Source organism: Macaca mulatta, chromosome 3, assembly GCF_049350105.2.
Source record: "Macaca mulatta isolate MMU2019108-1 chromosome 3, T2T-MMU8v2.0, whole genome shotgun sequence".
NCBI lineage: Eukaryota > Metazoa > Chordata > Mammalia > Primates > Cercopithecidae > Macaca > Macaca mulatta.
In genome coordinates, this window is record NC_133408.1 from 142522412 (window position 1) to 142539373 (window position 16962).

The following is a 16962-nucleotide window of genomic DNA, read 5'->3' on the forward strand; positions in this document are numbered from 1 at the left end:
CCCAGCTCACAAGTTTGTGTAGCTTTAACTGAGCCCGGGGCCTTAGGGAAGAGCAGCCGGGCTTTGTGACCTGGCTCAATCACCTTCTCAGATGTATTTCACCTGCAGGACAGTTCAAGTAACCTTGGGCACACCCCTTCTCTCCCTTTTGTAGATCGTCATTCTCACGCATAACTATAGAATGTGCTGGGATGTAACATCCTGAGACTGAGGATAGGGGGTACTGACTGGAACAGCCAGGCTCTGTTCCAATTCCCCCGAGAAACAGGACATCTTTGTGCTTCAGCCCAGTGGGTCAAGTGAACCCCAGGTTATAAAACCCAAGGTGGTCCACCTTCCAGACTCCTTCAGCTGTGGTGCAAGTGGAACATTTACAGTTGAGATTTCATCCATCTTGAGCAGCTTTCCTGAGCCTTGGGAAACAGGCTCTCCAGGAATCCTGTCTCACTAGACTCAGACAAGTTGGTAACCAGTGCACAGTGGACCTGCTTCACGTCACCTACGCTTTTAGGACAGAAATGCAGTTCTAAAGCACTGGCCTGTTTTCACTTACCTTATCCCTCTCAGAGGTGTATTGCAGAGACATTTTGTTCAGGGCTTCGCTTTAATTTTTCTCATTTCCCACCCCCTTTTCTTTCTAATCATTACTAACTCCTACTTCACATCAGTCATGAGGGTCAAAAGTGACAGTGTTAATCACAGGGCCTAGTGCACTGCTGAGTGCTTTGAACTGGCCCCAGAACAACCAGCTTTTCCTCTGATTTGCAGCTATCTTTGTTTTCCTTGGCATTTTAGTGTCGAGTAGGATGAGGTCACAGTACTACTGACTGACCTTGAAGGTGAGGTAGTTGCAAGGAAAAGCTGGCCTTTCTGGGGATGGATAAGATGACCATTCAAAATTCACCTGTGGACTTTTGGGAAACCTGGCACAGAATGATGAACCAGATACCAACATGTTTTACGGCTCATCAAAATTGACATAAGTGGAATATGTTAGGCTGGACCACAGGCTTATGAATTCAGGGTGAGTTGAGGAGTATTCAGATTGGTCCAGATGATGGGCCCCACATCTGAATCAGGATGCTCATCTGACTCACAGTGTGACCAGAATTAATTCAGATGGTAAAGCTAAACCTTTCTACTCCTTTATATCCGAGTTCTAAAATAATCGACTCCACTTTCTTCCTCTTTCTCCCTCTAAACTTTTGATATAGAGTGATGCATTTCATGCATATTTGTTTAACATCCCCCTTAGCTTCTGGGCTGCAAGACAATATCCATGCACAGTTTACAGAAGGAATTCCCTCAACCTTCATAACAAAAAACAAAAAACCAAAGCAAGCAAACAAACAAAATCCTCTGCCCTGTTTTCTGTTTGCACTGGAGCCTCTTCTTTTCTCATTCTCCTACTTTCTGCTTTAGAGCCACTAAGAAACCCAGTCTCCATCTGTGCCTGCTTCACAGCCAGAGCAGTTCTCATTTCTCACTAAACCATGTGTTGCCCATATGTCTGTGTGCTATGAACGCAAGAATCCTGGTGAACTATCACTGTTTAAGCTGCAGAGAGTCAGTTGGTCAGTGCTGCTAGTGTTCTGGGTCCCTTGACTCAGCTCACTGATAGAACCAGATGATGCTGACCAGAAAACCATCTGGTTCCCATAGTTCTAAACAAGTATATTATTAAACAAAAATAATTTTTGCTGTGAACTTTTTGGCTTAGTTTTGTCATGGTTTACCACATCTTTTTCCCTGCCGCCTCCTCCTTTTTATTGCAGTACAATTAGCTAACCATACAAACCAAACAACACAGAAGCTGAACTTCTAGATTAAATAAAGCATAGGGCATCTTGAGGGTTGATGTGGATGCTCTAGTAAACAAAAACCTTCAGTGTGCACAATAGAATAGAACAAGATTGTTAATAACCTTGTAATTTCTGAGGATTTTCAAAAAGATTTCTTAGTTTTCTTCGTTCTTCATATTTTGCTAACTCCAAGTTTTTCCTGTTAATTTGTGTTGATCAGTATCTTCCACTTTAGAGACCTTCCTCTTATGTCTGGTAATCCTTTTGTTCATGATTAAGAGTGGAGGACTAAAAACTAATCGGAAGGTCTGAGTACATGCATCTCTATTGTAAGCTTCAATGAAGGATGATCTAGGTGGGTTATTTGTTGGGAACCCCCCACCCAGCCGTCAGTTATTTTAGGTCTTTCATCTTGGGCTAGTCAGGGTTCCCAGAGAAGAGGCTACCAATCTCCCACCTGGAGAAAAAGATCTGGCCACCAAGTTCTTGATGCTCAGTTGGAAAAAGTGCTTGAATATCTCTGCACTCAGCATTCAGTCACTTAGTTAGCCTAGCAACCCTCTGTTTTACTATCTCTAGAGTAGTGGGCAATTAAAGAACAATTTTGGCCCTCGCCTCCACCAGAGAACATTTGGTAAGGTCTGGAGGGATGGGATCTTACGTGCTACTGACATATAGTGAGTAGAGGGCAGGCATGCTATTAAACATGTACAGTGCACAGGATACACACACACACCCCACTACAAAGCATTATCTTGTCCAAAATATCCATAGTGTCAGGGATGAAGAAACAGAATTTAGGAAATAAATCTCCAAGCTTCTGTTTAGGGTGGGGAGAGACAGTTGCCCAGATTTATGGAGCAGAAGCTGGAATATAGAGATCTATCTACTTCTTAAGAATCTCTAACTCAGTCATCATTATTTTCATCACCACTCTTAAGCCAGTTCCAAAGGTACACGGTGCTCCCAAGCTTGAAGATTGTGGTGTAAATCAGATTTTTTTTTCCAGCTTTCTCTACTGTTGGCTTAGGATTCAAAGCAGTTTCTGGTCTGCTAAATTAGTCCATCTATTTTCAAGCTTCCAAATTTTTGTTGCTCTTATCTCCTCTCCTGTTTTCCTTATCCATGTAGGCCCTCACTCTTCATGTCTAGTTTTGGTAGGGTTTCAAGAGGAACAAAATTATATGTGTATATGCAGTCTACTATTATTAATCCAGAACCCGAGATCTCTAGTTTTTTACATGGAGATATGCCCATAGTATATTAAAAAGTAGGTTACAATGTATTTTGGAAAGTATGATTCTATTTTTTTTTTAAAAAGGCAAAACACAAACTTTCTATAACTATTTCTAATCTCTTTGTGCACAGAAAAAAAAATCTAGAAGAATAAAATACCAGCAATGGTTATGTCCAGGTGATGATAGGACAATGGATATTTACTTTCTTCTTTAAGCTTTTATATGTAGATCAAATTTTTCATAATGAGTACTTCATTTATATACAGAGGTTCAGAAAAATTATAAAACGCTTGAAAATAACACAAAAGATGATGGTATGTCCTTGGAGTGTCAACCTAGAACACTGTTTAACAGGCCTACCTGGAGAATTCTGTAGGAAATCATGCCTTTGTTTGACATACTATTTACTGTTCACTAAGGCCCCAGCTCAATGAAGTTACATGTTAATTGTTATATTTTTGTCCAGGAAAGATGCAAATTATTTGTACCTCGTAGAAACTGTAACCCCAAGGTTATAGATTTAATAACTTGTAAGACATTTTTAGATCTAACCTAACACTCTTAATCCAACATTCTTTCATCAGTTCCTATAAATACTAAGTTCATTCAAATGCTCTACGTACTGGCTTTGTCATTTTGTTGGTCCTCTGATTAGTGAATTAAAGAAATCTTTGACACATGTTTATATTTGTATGAAAATTATATTTTTAACTTTTGGAAAATTCGACTTTGACACCAATGGAATCATAAGCTATTTCCAATCTGAGGATAGAAAAAAAAAATCCAATGAATACCTCAACCATGGCAAAGAAAACACATTCTGAGTCCAGCCCTGACTGCTGTCCTGCCTTGTCCCATGGCAGTGCTTAAATTGAACATGTTTGAGCCCTGACTCCTGCACATACCTTTGGACAGCCAGCAACGCTGAGAGACGTGAGGTTAATGCAGTAAATGGCCAGTGCTTTGATAATCATATCTGACAGCTGGGAGCAATAAGAGACATCCAAATGTTCCAAGATCAGTGAGCTTTTGCAGAATGCCTGCAAGAAATTCCAAGGTCAATTTTTTCTTTTCTTTAGTCATCTAGAGCTATCCTACTAATAGCAGCTTATTAAATGTACATTTCAGTCCCTGAAATACAGATGTTAGATCTTGATGCCCCCAAAAAATAATTTTTAAAAAACCCATGTTACATCCAACATCTCTTTATAGCAAAAGATATTCACAAAGCAGCTTAACAGCTTAGTGATATTCAAATGCTTGCTAACAAAATTTGGTTTTCTTGAAGTTAGGTCTAATGAAATTTGACTCACATGGTCAGTAATTATTAATTACATTCAGCCAAATGAGTGGAAGAAAAGAAATCTGAGGGTAAGATTAGATGGCAGACGCTCCAAGATTGACAGTGGAATGTAATGGAAAGAACAAATTCTTTGGAATCAGACAGATCCGAGTTTTACTTTCATTTCTATCACTTACTACCTCTGAAATCTTAGCAAGCTGTTACCTTTCTGAGCCCCAGTTTCCTTTTTTTTTTTTTTTTTTTGAGAGTCTTGCTCTGTTGCACAGGCTGGAGTGCAATGGTGTGATCTTGGCTCACTGCAACCTCCGTCTGCCAGGTTCAAGTGAATCTTGTGCCTCTTGCGCCTATTGGGATTTCAGGCGTGCACCACCATGCCCGGCTATTTTTTTTTTTTTTTTTTTTTTAGTAGAGATGGGGTTTCTCTAGGTTGCCCAGGCTGGTCTTGAACTCCTGACCTCAAGTGAGCCACCGTCCTCACCTCCCAAAGTGCTGGGATTACAGGCATGAGCCACCGTGCCGAGCTCCTCTTTTTTAACTTAGGGAAAATAATATCTACTCTCTAGCATTGTTTCGAAATGCTGAAATGTTCACCTGAAACATCTAGGGCTAGAAAAAGGCCTGGAAATCATTCCTTTATATCAATACTTCTTAATTTTCATTCCTACTTTTCAGTTAAAAAATAACTCAGTGATAAGAATCCATGAGGAAATAACACTTAAAAGTTCACAACTCAGCAGTTATACAAGAACAAAATGATCCACAAAAGTAAACCTGTCATTGCAAAAATATATTTAAAAAGCAATAGGAGTGGAAATTGGAAACCATGATAGAAAGAAAGAGAGAGAGAGAGAAAGAAAGAAAGAGAGAGAAGTAAGGAAAAAGAAAGAGAGGGAGGAAATTTCCTCCCCAAAATGTGAGATTATAATAACTACATGTGCTCAATCACTCTTAAGGATTCTGCCTCATTATGAAGCAGCTCCTCTTAGAATACAAAGTTAGAGACCTCAATAAATGATAGTTTACCATTAATTTCAGTTGTAAGTACTAGTCCACTTCTTATTTATATGTAAAAATAGATGTCCATTGGACTACATGTGATTTTCCTCTCAGGAATAAGAGAAGGGTCAGTGCCTGGGCATCAGAATGACAGTTTACAGGTAAAACCACCAGTGGGCCTCTCTCCCACTGCTTATGCCAATTTTCTCTTGTTTTAGCCCTAAGGAAGTTTGGAAAGAACTAGTTAGCCAGCTATTTTCTTTAGCAAGTTAACAGAATAGGGAAGATTTCCAGGAGAGGCAGTGTAGCCTAACAGTTAAAACTAGGACTGTGGCATCACACAGAGTGGGGTGAGAAGCCTGGCTCTGCTACTGTGGGTTACTGAACCTCTCAGAGCCCCAGTGTCTCCTTGGGCAAAATGGTAATAATAATACCCATATCAAAGAGTGGTTGTGTAGATTATATGAAATAATATATATATACCTGATGTGGCTCTTAGCACAAAATAGATTCTCTAGCTATCTCTAAGATTTTATATACTGTGTTATAGTTGAGAGGCAGTATGCACATTGGCTAGTGCTTGGCACATAGTGAAGACCCCATAAAAGTTAACTAGTGCTTACTTCAGCAGCACAGATACTAAAATTGAAAAAAAATACAGAGATTAGCCTGGCCCCTGAACAAGGATGACACAGATTTGTGAAACATTTAATTTTTTTTTTCAGTTAGGAGGAGAAAGTTCAAGAGATCTATTGTATATGATGACTATAGTTAATAATAATGTATTGTATACTTGAAATTTGCTAATGGATTTTGAATGTTCTCACCATAAAAAGTATCATAAGTATGTAAGGTGATGAATGTTAATTAGCCTGATTTAACCATTCCACAGTGTGTGTGTGTGTGTGTGTGTGTGTGTGTGTACAGCATGTTGTACTTCATAAATATATACGATTTTTATTTGTCAGTTAGAAATTTTAAAGCCATTAAAAAGAATAAGATAAATGTTAACTACTGTCAGGATTTGCACATGACACCAATAATAATAAAGATGCACACATGTATTGTACTTTGAGAAAAACTGAAAGATATTGGTTATTTAACCCTAAGTCATCATCTTTTCCTGACCACAAAGCCAACAGTGATTCATTCTTTGATCTCATGCAGAACTTGTCTTTTTCAACTGATTCAGCACTTAGGGTATTTGACTAATTCCTGTATTGCATGAAAATCTGTCTTGTCTGGCAACTACGTGATGGCAAAAATTAGAAGGGGCAGCTTGTCAGGAGATAGCTTGGGACCTGTCGCTGCAGATAATCAACATAGTGGGGCACACCCAAGGAGGTACAGAAAGAAATCTACCTTTAAATTATTGCAATCAGTGGCCTTGAATCTCAGTTTGGAGATTCAATAAGAATGCAGTAAGTCTCTTGTACTGCCTGGAAATCTGCTTTCATAGCCCTTTCCCAAACATCATATTAGAACACAGTAAGTGTTCAATAAATACTAGTTGGTTCATTGATCCTTTATGTATTCAAGAAAATTAAGAAGTCTCTTTTAATAATACAAGAATTTTTATGTTGCAAGGAGTAAAGTGACATTGTTTTCCCTTGTTAGAGACATTAACATTGTTAGAGAGAATGGACAGAGTTAAAGGAACCAGAGAAAAATTAAAGCAAGAAAGAATATTTAAACTATAAGAATAATTTATTGAAGGACGAAACAAGCTTTAAAGGTAGATTCAAGGCTCTTTGTGTCTGCAAATCCTCTTCAGTAGCATCTGCCAATGTCTTGGACTGCTCAAATCAATTCTGCCTTATGCCTTTTTAAAAGCTCTAATATTCTTTAAAGCCAAATGTTCTCAGAGATTTTAAATTTTAAAATAATTTAAAAATGATTACAAGGTCTATGATACATTCATGGTACCATTCTCATCCATGGAAAACCTGAGGCACAAAAATTGGTCTAAGGCTTTATGCTAAATCAGTGGCAGATTGGCGAACTAAAGTCAGAACTTTTCCCCTCTTATAATCTGTGTTTTCCTTTAAACACATATAAGTCATATTAAGTACTTAAATCTGCAAGCATGTTTCAACATAATCACTCATGAAATTCCATTTCCCCCTACAGATAAGATTACAGTATACACTTCTGGCTCCAGTGCTGCAGAATCATACTTCTATCCATGCTGCCGATTTTCTTTTCTTGGAAAATACAACACTAAGTTTCTTCCAAGTCAAAATCTTTTACAGTAAAGACAGAGATAAAATGCTAACATTATAAAGTTTGGCTCCTCTCCCGTGTATCAGCCAATTTTGCTGTGGGTTAACAATCTGGAAGAAAACTTCCATATCTCTTAGCGAGTTAGATCATTCCTTCTTGTGTCTTCTGAGCTGAGTCACAGTGTAGGGGCTTAATGACTACATTCCTAAATAGGGGATATAGAGGAGACTGAATTTCACTCACATTGATTGACTGTCACAATAATGTGCTTCTGCCAAAATCCTGATTTAAACCACTTTGACAGGTGGCAGCTTCTAGCCTTAGAAAAGCTCACTTTGTGCTGCAGACCCGTAACACCATCTCTTGACTATTCGCCTCATTAGGTCCCAATTAATTCTACTGCAAAGTTGGGGAGTTTTTCCTTGTTTGTTGGTAATTCTGGGGAAAAAATGTGCTGGCAAGAACCATTTTCTATAATGAAGACATTTTTGGCTGCCCCAAAGGCTAAAATGCAACTTCCACAATTTTAAGAGATCAACTAAATACAAAAACTTCAGTTTCTTGGGCCTCGTATTTGAGGCCCAAAATATCTACGTCGCATATCCCATGAGATGCAGAACTACACTCCACCAACAATGGCCTTGTTCCCACTGGGCATCAGAGCAAGTGTGACTGGTCATGGCCTGGCACCACAACTAAACTCTGCAGAGCCTGAAGCTGCCCCTCCCGGAGATGCCACTCTTGCATTCCCACCCTCCCTGCCAGGGAAACCAGGCTGAGCAAGGCTTAGCGAAGGCCCAGCCTCAGAGGAGCTCACTGTTTTAAAACATGGAGAGGACTCTGAAAGGGAAAGGGGGACAAGGCCAAGGACCAAAACAAGTATTTCCAAAGACACTTTCATGATGAAAGTTGTTACAAAATTAGATGGTGATTTGAGGGATAAACTTTGGCTTCATACCAGCTCAAATGTGGTTTATTCTACAGTCTTCCCCAATTCTTCCCTGTGGAAGAAATGCGCTCTCAAATTCTTATAAGCTTTTCTTTCTTTTTTGACAGGGTCCTGCTCTGTTGCCCAGGCTGGAGCATAGTGGCATGATCATAGCTCACTGTAGCCTCGAATTCCTGGGCTTGAATGATCCTTCTACCTCAGTCTTCCACATATGTGCATGCTACTGTGCCTGGCTAATTTTTTAATTTTTATAGAGCCAGGGTCTTGCTATGTTGCCTAGGTTGATCTCGAACTCCTGGCCTCAAGTGATCCTTCTTCCTTGGCTTCCCAAAATGTTGGGATTACAGGCATGAGCCACCACGCCCAGGCAACTTTCTCACTTTCTACTTGTATTATAGTTATTCATACAAGTGTCTTATCTTCTGCATTGACTGTAGCTTCTTGAGGGTAGAATCCATGTCTAATTTATCTTTGCCAACACCTGGCCTGCAGAATTAGTTCAAGATGAGAGAGTATCCAAAATGAATGAAGAATGCTTCTCAGCACAGGAGTGAGGAGAATGAGCTTCCTTAGATGAACCTCAGAATACTAAGCCCTGTCCTTCTTCTCACTTGGCTCAGTAACTGCCAGAAGCAGCATACAGGGTTGGTTAAGAGCACAGTCTGGGGGCCCACTGGCTTGAGTTCAAATCCTGCCATGAGATGTTTTGTGTCTATGGATAAGTTACTCAACCTCTCTTACCCCTCAGTATTCTCATCTGTGGCGTGGGAATAACATAGGAGTCACTTAATATGAGGAGTAGCACCTACTTCATTGAGTTGTTGGGGAGCTTAAATGAGTTAATATGAATAAAGGAGTTGAACAGTACCTTGCACATAGTTAGCAGTCAGTAGATAGTAGCTAGTAGTATTATTTGTATGCACTGCTTCTCTGTGGCTGATTGCCAAATTTTAAAAATCATGAACACCATAGTAAAAAAAATTTTTTTTTTTTTTTTTTTTTTTTTTGAGACAGAGTGTCACTGTGTCACCCAGGCTGGAGTGCAGTGGCATGATCTCGGCTCATTGCAACCTCCACCTCCCGAGTTCAAGAGATTCTCGTGCCTCAGCCTCTAGCTTAGATTACAGGTGTCTGCCACCACGCCCAGCTAATTTTTGTATGTTTAAGTAGAGATGGGGTTTCACCATGTTGGCAGGCTGGTCTTGAATTCCTGATCTCAGAGATCTGCCCACCTCGGCCTCCCAAAGTGCTGGGATTACACATGTGAGCCACTGTGCCTGGCCTAGTAAAATTATATTTTGAGCATACGCTTTCAATAAATGTATATTAATGTACTTTGTAAATTATATAGGCATATAACTATTCAAATATATATCATATATTTAAACATATAAAATAAAATGTATGAGATAAAAAATAAATCTAACATTTCTAGGACTTTTCATATTTTCTCATCACATCAAAAAAATTGTGTTATTCATTTGCTGGAGTACGTACTTTCTCTGGAGACGCCTACCCAACAGCACACCTTTGGTTGCCAGTAAATCTTGATGGCTTACTGGCTGCACAGATCCTGAGCATTTTGTAAAAATAAGGGCATCATTTTTAACATATAAAATATCACAGATGCATAAAAAGAAGGCAAATTGGAAGAAATTAAAGAACAGAAAGGGTAAGCAGTGAAAGAGAATGTATATTGGGAAAACCAAAAGGAAAGATGACCAGGAAAAGACCAAAACAAAATATCTTTGAATTGTATTTGGTAACTAGAATTTGTTGAGAAAAATTTTAGAACAGCTTCAGGTTTTAGATTTTCTCTCCAAAATAAAAATGAACCAGGGTTGGACTACCCAAAAGGCAATCAGATATTTTTCTTGTTGCCTGTGGCATAACCCACACTTTTTCCATTTATTTAAGTTTATTTTAAAAAAGGGTGCCTAGTGGCCCAATCACCTGGCACCAGTCCAGGGTCCTCTGTGGGACAAGAAAGGTGGGGGAATTCCTTAAGCTAAAATAATCAGCCTGAAAGAGTTGATGGGTGTCTATTTGCACAGCCAGACACCTCACCTTTTGTTCTTAGTGTTTCCCAAGAAAATGACAACTCAAAATGTTTACTGTAAGGACAGTCACACCATCCTATGACCTCCTCCATTTAAGGATCTCTAAGAAATAATGAGTTCATGAACTATTATCAGTACTGCTTTCACCTCCCATTTGTGGACATAATAGAATAAGAGGTGATCTAATCAAGGGAGGCTACCAGTCTAATGGAAAAAAACAGAGCCTGGAATCTGAAATTGTATCTATGTGACCATGAACAAGTCATTTAACCTCAAGTTTCTTCATATATAAGAGGAGAATGAAAATAACTGTCTACCTATCTCACCGGCCTATTAGAAGATGAAAAGAAAATGTGTATTCTAAAAGCTCTTGGAAGACATGGACCCTGGGTTTTGTCTGTGAACCAGAGAGATCCTGGAACGATCCTATCTGTGATGTATGTGATGAGGGCTTTAGGATGAGGAAATATAATAAACAAAATTTAACTGGAACTGATAGGGAGGGTTATTACAAATTATAACAAGGAGAAATCATAGCTCCTGTGAAACATGCCACAGGCATTTGTTTATGTCAGGCGAGGCACAACGAGCAAAGCCTAGGTGTGTCACATAGAAGAGGGATCAAAAACATATCAAAAACCTAAACAGAGGTTTAAGAAACAAAAGAAGCAAACATTCTGATGTTTATTTTCCCTGTTTTTTTATGTTTGCCTTCAGACAATCTGACAGTTTTTTTTTTTAACTTTTGGCAAGTTTCATCTTACATAGGATAAACTAATGTTCCAGGGGCGGCTTAAAGAGTGGGAGAGGGCTCCTATTGATTATCCTCCTTTTAACACATTCTCTTTTAGTTCTGTTCTGTGGATCCTCAACATGAAAAGAACAGATGTGCACATTCATTTAGCAAGTTCAGCATTGCTTCAGTTGTCTGAGAGTGGTTCTTCCCCAATGGGAGTGGGCAAGAAGCCAGGACTGGTGTGGGGTGTTCTCAGCTTCAGCTGTTTTTCAGCCAAGAAAACATAGTACCCATGACTCCAGTATCCCTTGGAACCTTACAGACAATGGGAAACTGACGAACTGTCAAATCCCACATCCTTTGAAGTCTAGCAAACTTCTAATTCTTTTGAACTGCCTCCACAATTAGAAACACACTAGTGTCAGGAGCCACAGAGAATACTGTTTATTTCTTTTGCTCATGGGCTTTGAAGAAATAATGCCTGGGTATCTTGGCAAGAGTTTATCTGTGACTTCCAGTTGATTCCAGGTGTCTTGGGTCTCCAGGGGTATGTTGTTCTATTATAAAGTTTAGGAAACTATCCTTGGCATGGATAGCCATGCGGCACAGATTTACACAGTAAAACTCATAATTATTCCAGGTTTTGTGGGGGGTTGCTTTCTCCACAAGCTACCAGATATCCCCACTACCCTTCATTCTACCAGAGGAATTCCTTAGTTTCCTCTCCCAATAACCTGTAAAACACTTCAAAACCAGAGGCCCTCTGGAATCTCCATCATAGATAGTTTAGTCAATTATTTCCTAATCATAACTTGGAGTATTGGATGAGAAGAGAGACTTTGCCAAGCAATATGGTAAGAGATAAAAGATCCAAATATCTGGACGTTCCACCTCCCCATACAAGAGATTTCAGAGCTTCTGCTGCAACAAAGGCCAATAATGAAAGTCATTTTGGAAAGGAGTCCTCCGTTGCTTCTGTTGCGAACCATAAACACAACTTGTAACCCTAGAGAAGAGGTGGAGTTATTGAAATCTCATGCTTTGATAATTACTAAATGACTTAATCTTGGAAAACAAATAGAAATCAATGTTGAGTTCTTTAAAACAAATTGTTGCTACATGGAGCCAATACATCTAATCCATCTTTGGCATTACAAGTCAGTATGTGTCAAAGGCTACCATAATCAACTTTGGTTGAGCACCAGGGGCTGGAGTCTATCAACTGATGAGAATGATTGATGAGAATCTTGCGCAAACAACATTTATAACTAGTTACAAAGCTTAATGATTCAAAGTAAGTATTTGAGATCAGAAAAGAGTCACTGGAGAGTAATCCAGTTCTTGCTGTTAGGGCACATGAACTCAACCCTTCTTACACTCTAGAGAGGAACGTCCAGAACACGCTGGTCATAGGCCATTGTGGGGGAGGAAGATTTTGACTGGACTGTTGCTGAATGAGGTAGGTACTCCTGGGCCTTTCTGACCTGAGTATCCATGTAGACAGATGTTCCATACAAATTCTAGGGGTTTCAGTTCCGTAGCACAGATAGTCCAGAGTACAAGACTCAGAACTCTGAACCCTCAGTTTCCACTTGAACTATGCCTGGAGCCCCTCAACTTACTGAACATTCCTGGGTCAGACCAAAAGTCAAATGAACAGCAATGACTCTTGCTCTGTTGTTCTCCCAACTATGAAGTAGCTTATGATTGTGCCACATGGTTGCCGCCCTTCCCAGTCCCTCATTCCAAATCCCTCCTCCTCTACCTCCTTTTCTATTTGTAAATCAAGATAACTGTTACCAAAGGGCAAATTTTAAAAACCAAAAGTTTATAATCTAAGAGAATATATCATAAAAGTTTATGAAGATTAAGGGAGAGAAGAAGCATGTTACTTCAAGTGGTAGGCCAGGCGTGGTGGCTCAGGCCTGTAATCCCAGCACTTTGGGAGGCTGAGGCAGGCGGATCACCTGAGGTCAGGAGTTCAAGACCAGCCTGGCCAACATGGTGAAACCCCGTCTCTACTAAAAATACAAAATTCCCCGGGCGTGGTGGCGCATGCCTGTAATCCCAGTTACTTGGGAAGCTGAAGCAGGAGAATCACTTGAACCTAGGAGGCAGAGGTTGCAGTGAGCCAAGATCATGCCATTCCAGACTGGGCAAAAACAGCAAAACTCCATCTCAAAAACAAAAACAAAAAACACCAAAAAACCTGCAACTGCTTTTAAAGAAAGGCTGGGTATGGTGGCTCACATCTGCAATCCTAGCACTTCAGGAGGCCAAGGCAGGTGGATCACTTGAGGTCAGGAGTTTGAGACCAGCCCGGCCAACATGGTGAAACCCCATTGCTACTAAAAATACAAAAAATTAGCCAGATATGGTGGTGGGCACCTGTAATCCCAGCCACTCCAGAGGTTGAGACAGAATTGCTTGAACCCAGGCAGCGGAGGTGGCAGTAAGCCAAGATTGTGCCACTGCACTCTAGCCTAGGCGACAAAGCGAGACTCCATCTTAATAAAAATACTAATAATAAAAATTAAAAAATCCAGTGTGAAGCAGCTAGAGCAAGATTGAGGGTCTCAAAAAAGATGGGGCCTGAAGAGGACAATGAGAGAAGTGGAGGTTCTAGTATCTCTACTGCTGTTTATGCCCCACAAGCCAAAGTCAGATACCTAAGTGATCATCAGACAACAGGGCGCTGACCTAGGTGACACCCTTAAAATTCATCGATGGTGCCATCTGTAAGGTATTACTAAACCAGCTCATGAAGAGTATCAGCCAGAAACCAGGCAGAAAAGACAAGAGAGCAGATGAGGCTGAACCACTACCACAGACTTCCTTCCTTGGTGTAATTATAAATACTACACACTGCATTCTGGTTTCAGGGCTTTAAAAAGCAGATGAACTGTCTCTGTTAGAGATACTTTTTCATAATTAATTTCAGAGTCATTTATTAATTATCTTTTATAGTTAATAAAAGATAAGAGGGAGCAATGTTTGGGTTTGGAAAACAATGATGATTATCTAAGTCTGAATCTTCACCTCCCCTCCAAACCAGAAAATATAAAGAGAAAAGAAATAAAACTGCAACAGTACCCATATATTCATCATTACTAGAATTAAGAGAACAATACAACCTTCAAATTACTTATAAGTAGAGTAAAAACAAATTCAAACAGAGCTCCTTTAGCCTGCCTGCAGCTGCCACAAACCTAGAGATAGAGTGGGAGGGAGAATGCCTAAAAGACTCTGTCCTAAGAGTGGAAGGGCAAAGAGAGCTTAGAGGAAACACAGACAAAATCATGCCATACACAATGGGGAAAAAAATGTTTTTTTCTCTATAGTCACACCACTCTCAATACTTCCAGAACACTTCACTTCTGATAGCAGATGTGTGGGTTTTTCCACACACTGACCAATTCTGTGACACCAACTGGATGTTCTATAATTTAATTCAATTCTGACATTAACTGGAGTTAGCACAGACCCCACGTGTTCAGAGCTCAATCCCAGTAGATTTCAGATGCCAATTGCAAGTCCCAGGTTGTCATTTGGACTTCTAATGAACCACCTATATATTAGGGTTCCCATAACTACCTCCTTGGGCTTGATAATTTGCTAGGACAACTCAAAGAATTCAGGGAAACATGTTAACCAGTTTATTATATAATAAAGGATACCAATGAACTGCCAGACGAAAAGGTACATAGGGCTAGGTATAGAGGTCCTGAGTGCAGGAACTTGTGTCCCCACAGAGTTGGGGTGCACCCCTCTCCTGGCATATGGATGTGTTCACCAACCTGGAAGTACTCTAAACCCTGTAGTTCAGGGATTTTTATGGGGGCTTCGTCATGTAGACACCATCAATTATTAGCTCAATCTCCAGCCCCTCTCACCTTCCCAAAGGATGGGGAATAGAGCAGAAAGTTCCAAGATTCTAATCATGGCCTGGCCTTTCTCATGACCAGCCCCCAACCAAGAACTCACCAAGAGTCACCTCATTAGAACAGAAGATACACCCAGGAAACTCCAAGGAATTAGGAGTTCTGCATCAGGAACCATGGTCAAACACCAAATATTAGAACAAAAGATACCTATTACCCCTATTGCTCAGAAAGTTATAAGCCCTTTAAGGAGCTCTGGGCCAGGACTGTGGACAAAGACCAAAATATACATATCTCCTATAAATCACACACTCAGAAGAAGAGATATTTTGGCAACAGTAAGTGCCAAAATACTGAATCAATCTTGGTAGTTCATAGGGCTTGAAAGTGGGGATACCACCAATATTCCTGGCAGAGAAGTCAGATGCATGGACATCGTCTTTAACCACATCTTCACACTCATCCCTCATCTGAACTATCGACAGTTTCATGGATTTTGCTATCTAAATGTTCTCTAATCCATTTCCCTATCCCCAGCCTCCCTGTTACTTCCCGTGTTCAGGTTGCTATCCTCTCACCCCTGGACTGTAACAAAAACCTCTTATATTCCTACCTTCACTGTTGGTAGGTCTCCTTTTCCCCTTCTGCTCTTCAATCTAACTTCCACATTCCTTGTTAAAGCGATTTTTCTAACAGATAAACTTCCCTGGCATTCCCATGCTGGATTAGGTACCTCACCCAAATCCTCCCATAGCCTCCTACATGCCTTTATCACAGCATTATGACTAAAAGCATCCTTTTGGAATTAGACATTTTATACACTAGCTCATGTGCTTACTTGTTTTATGACTTGGGAGTGGTTTTTTAACCTCTTGGAACCTCCAGTTTGTAAAATAGAATTAAAAGTATTGCCTACCTCATAAAGTAGGAAATTAATACATGGGAAATACAACAGTGCCTGGCAGTAGTAAGTGCTAAATTGATATTAGCTGACAACCACCACATAGTATTGAATTTTTCTGCTTATATCTGCCTAACCCCACTAGACCTAGCCTCATCATTAAAAAAAAAAAATTATAATGATTTCTGTTTTCAAAAAACAAACAGATTATCCATGTCCTCTACATGGAAAGTCTAATCCAAAATGTTTTGTGTTCAATCACTGAACAAGATGTCACATTTTCACAAAATAAATTAATCTGAGGCTGGACATGGTGGGTGACGCCTGTAATACTGGCACTTTGGGAGGCTGAGGCGGGCAGATCACCTGAGGTCAGGAGTTCAAGACCAGCCTTGGCCAACATGGTGAAACACCATCTCTACTAAAAATACAAAAATTAGCTGGGGATGATGGCACATGCCTGTAATCCCAGCTACTTGGAAGGCTGAGGTGGGAGAATGGTCTGAGCCCGGGAGGAGGAGGTTGCAGTGAGCCAAGATCATGCCACTGCATACAAGCCTGGGCAACAGAGCAAGACTCCATCTCAAAAAAAAAAAAAAAAAAAAACTGAAATGAGATGATTTGAGCATGATCTTACATGCAGGTATGGAGTAGCCTAATTAATCATCTAAGCTCTTTCCAACTTGCTAATTGCAAATAATATCCCAGTGTTGTTGTAAGGAAGCTTAAGAATCGTTCACAAGCGTAATGGACATGACCAAAGTGCCTGAACTTTGGGACAGCCACAGGCCCCACCTATGCAAGCACAGCCAGCCCACCAGGCTGCAGGGTAGAGAGCACAAAAAGCATTTGCTTATGACAGCCACAGACTCA

General features: G+C 40.1%; 1 protein-coding gene and 1 non-coding gene across 2 annotated transcripts in view; one reads left to right on the forward strand and one right to left on the reverse strand.

Annotated features, from left to right (window-relative positions):
• FBXL13 (F-box and leucine rich repeat protein 13) overlaps positions 1-16962 on the reverse strand; it is a 272579-nt gene that overhangs the window by 16781 nt on the left and 238836 nt on the right. Inside the window, exon 19 of the mRNA XM_015134552.3 lies at positions 3946-4080. Within this exon, the coding sequence (XP_014990038.3) occupies positions 3946-4080 (135 nt within the window). The remainder of the gene's footprint in view (positions 1-3945; positions 4081-16962) is intronic.
• Positions 5955-6060, forward strand: LOC114677171 (U6 spliceosomal RNA). Its single transcript, XR_003728475.1, has one exon. It is a non-coding gene; the product is annotated as a U6 spliceosomal RNA (small nuclear RNA).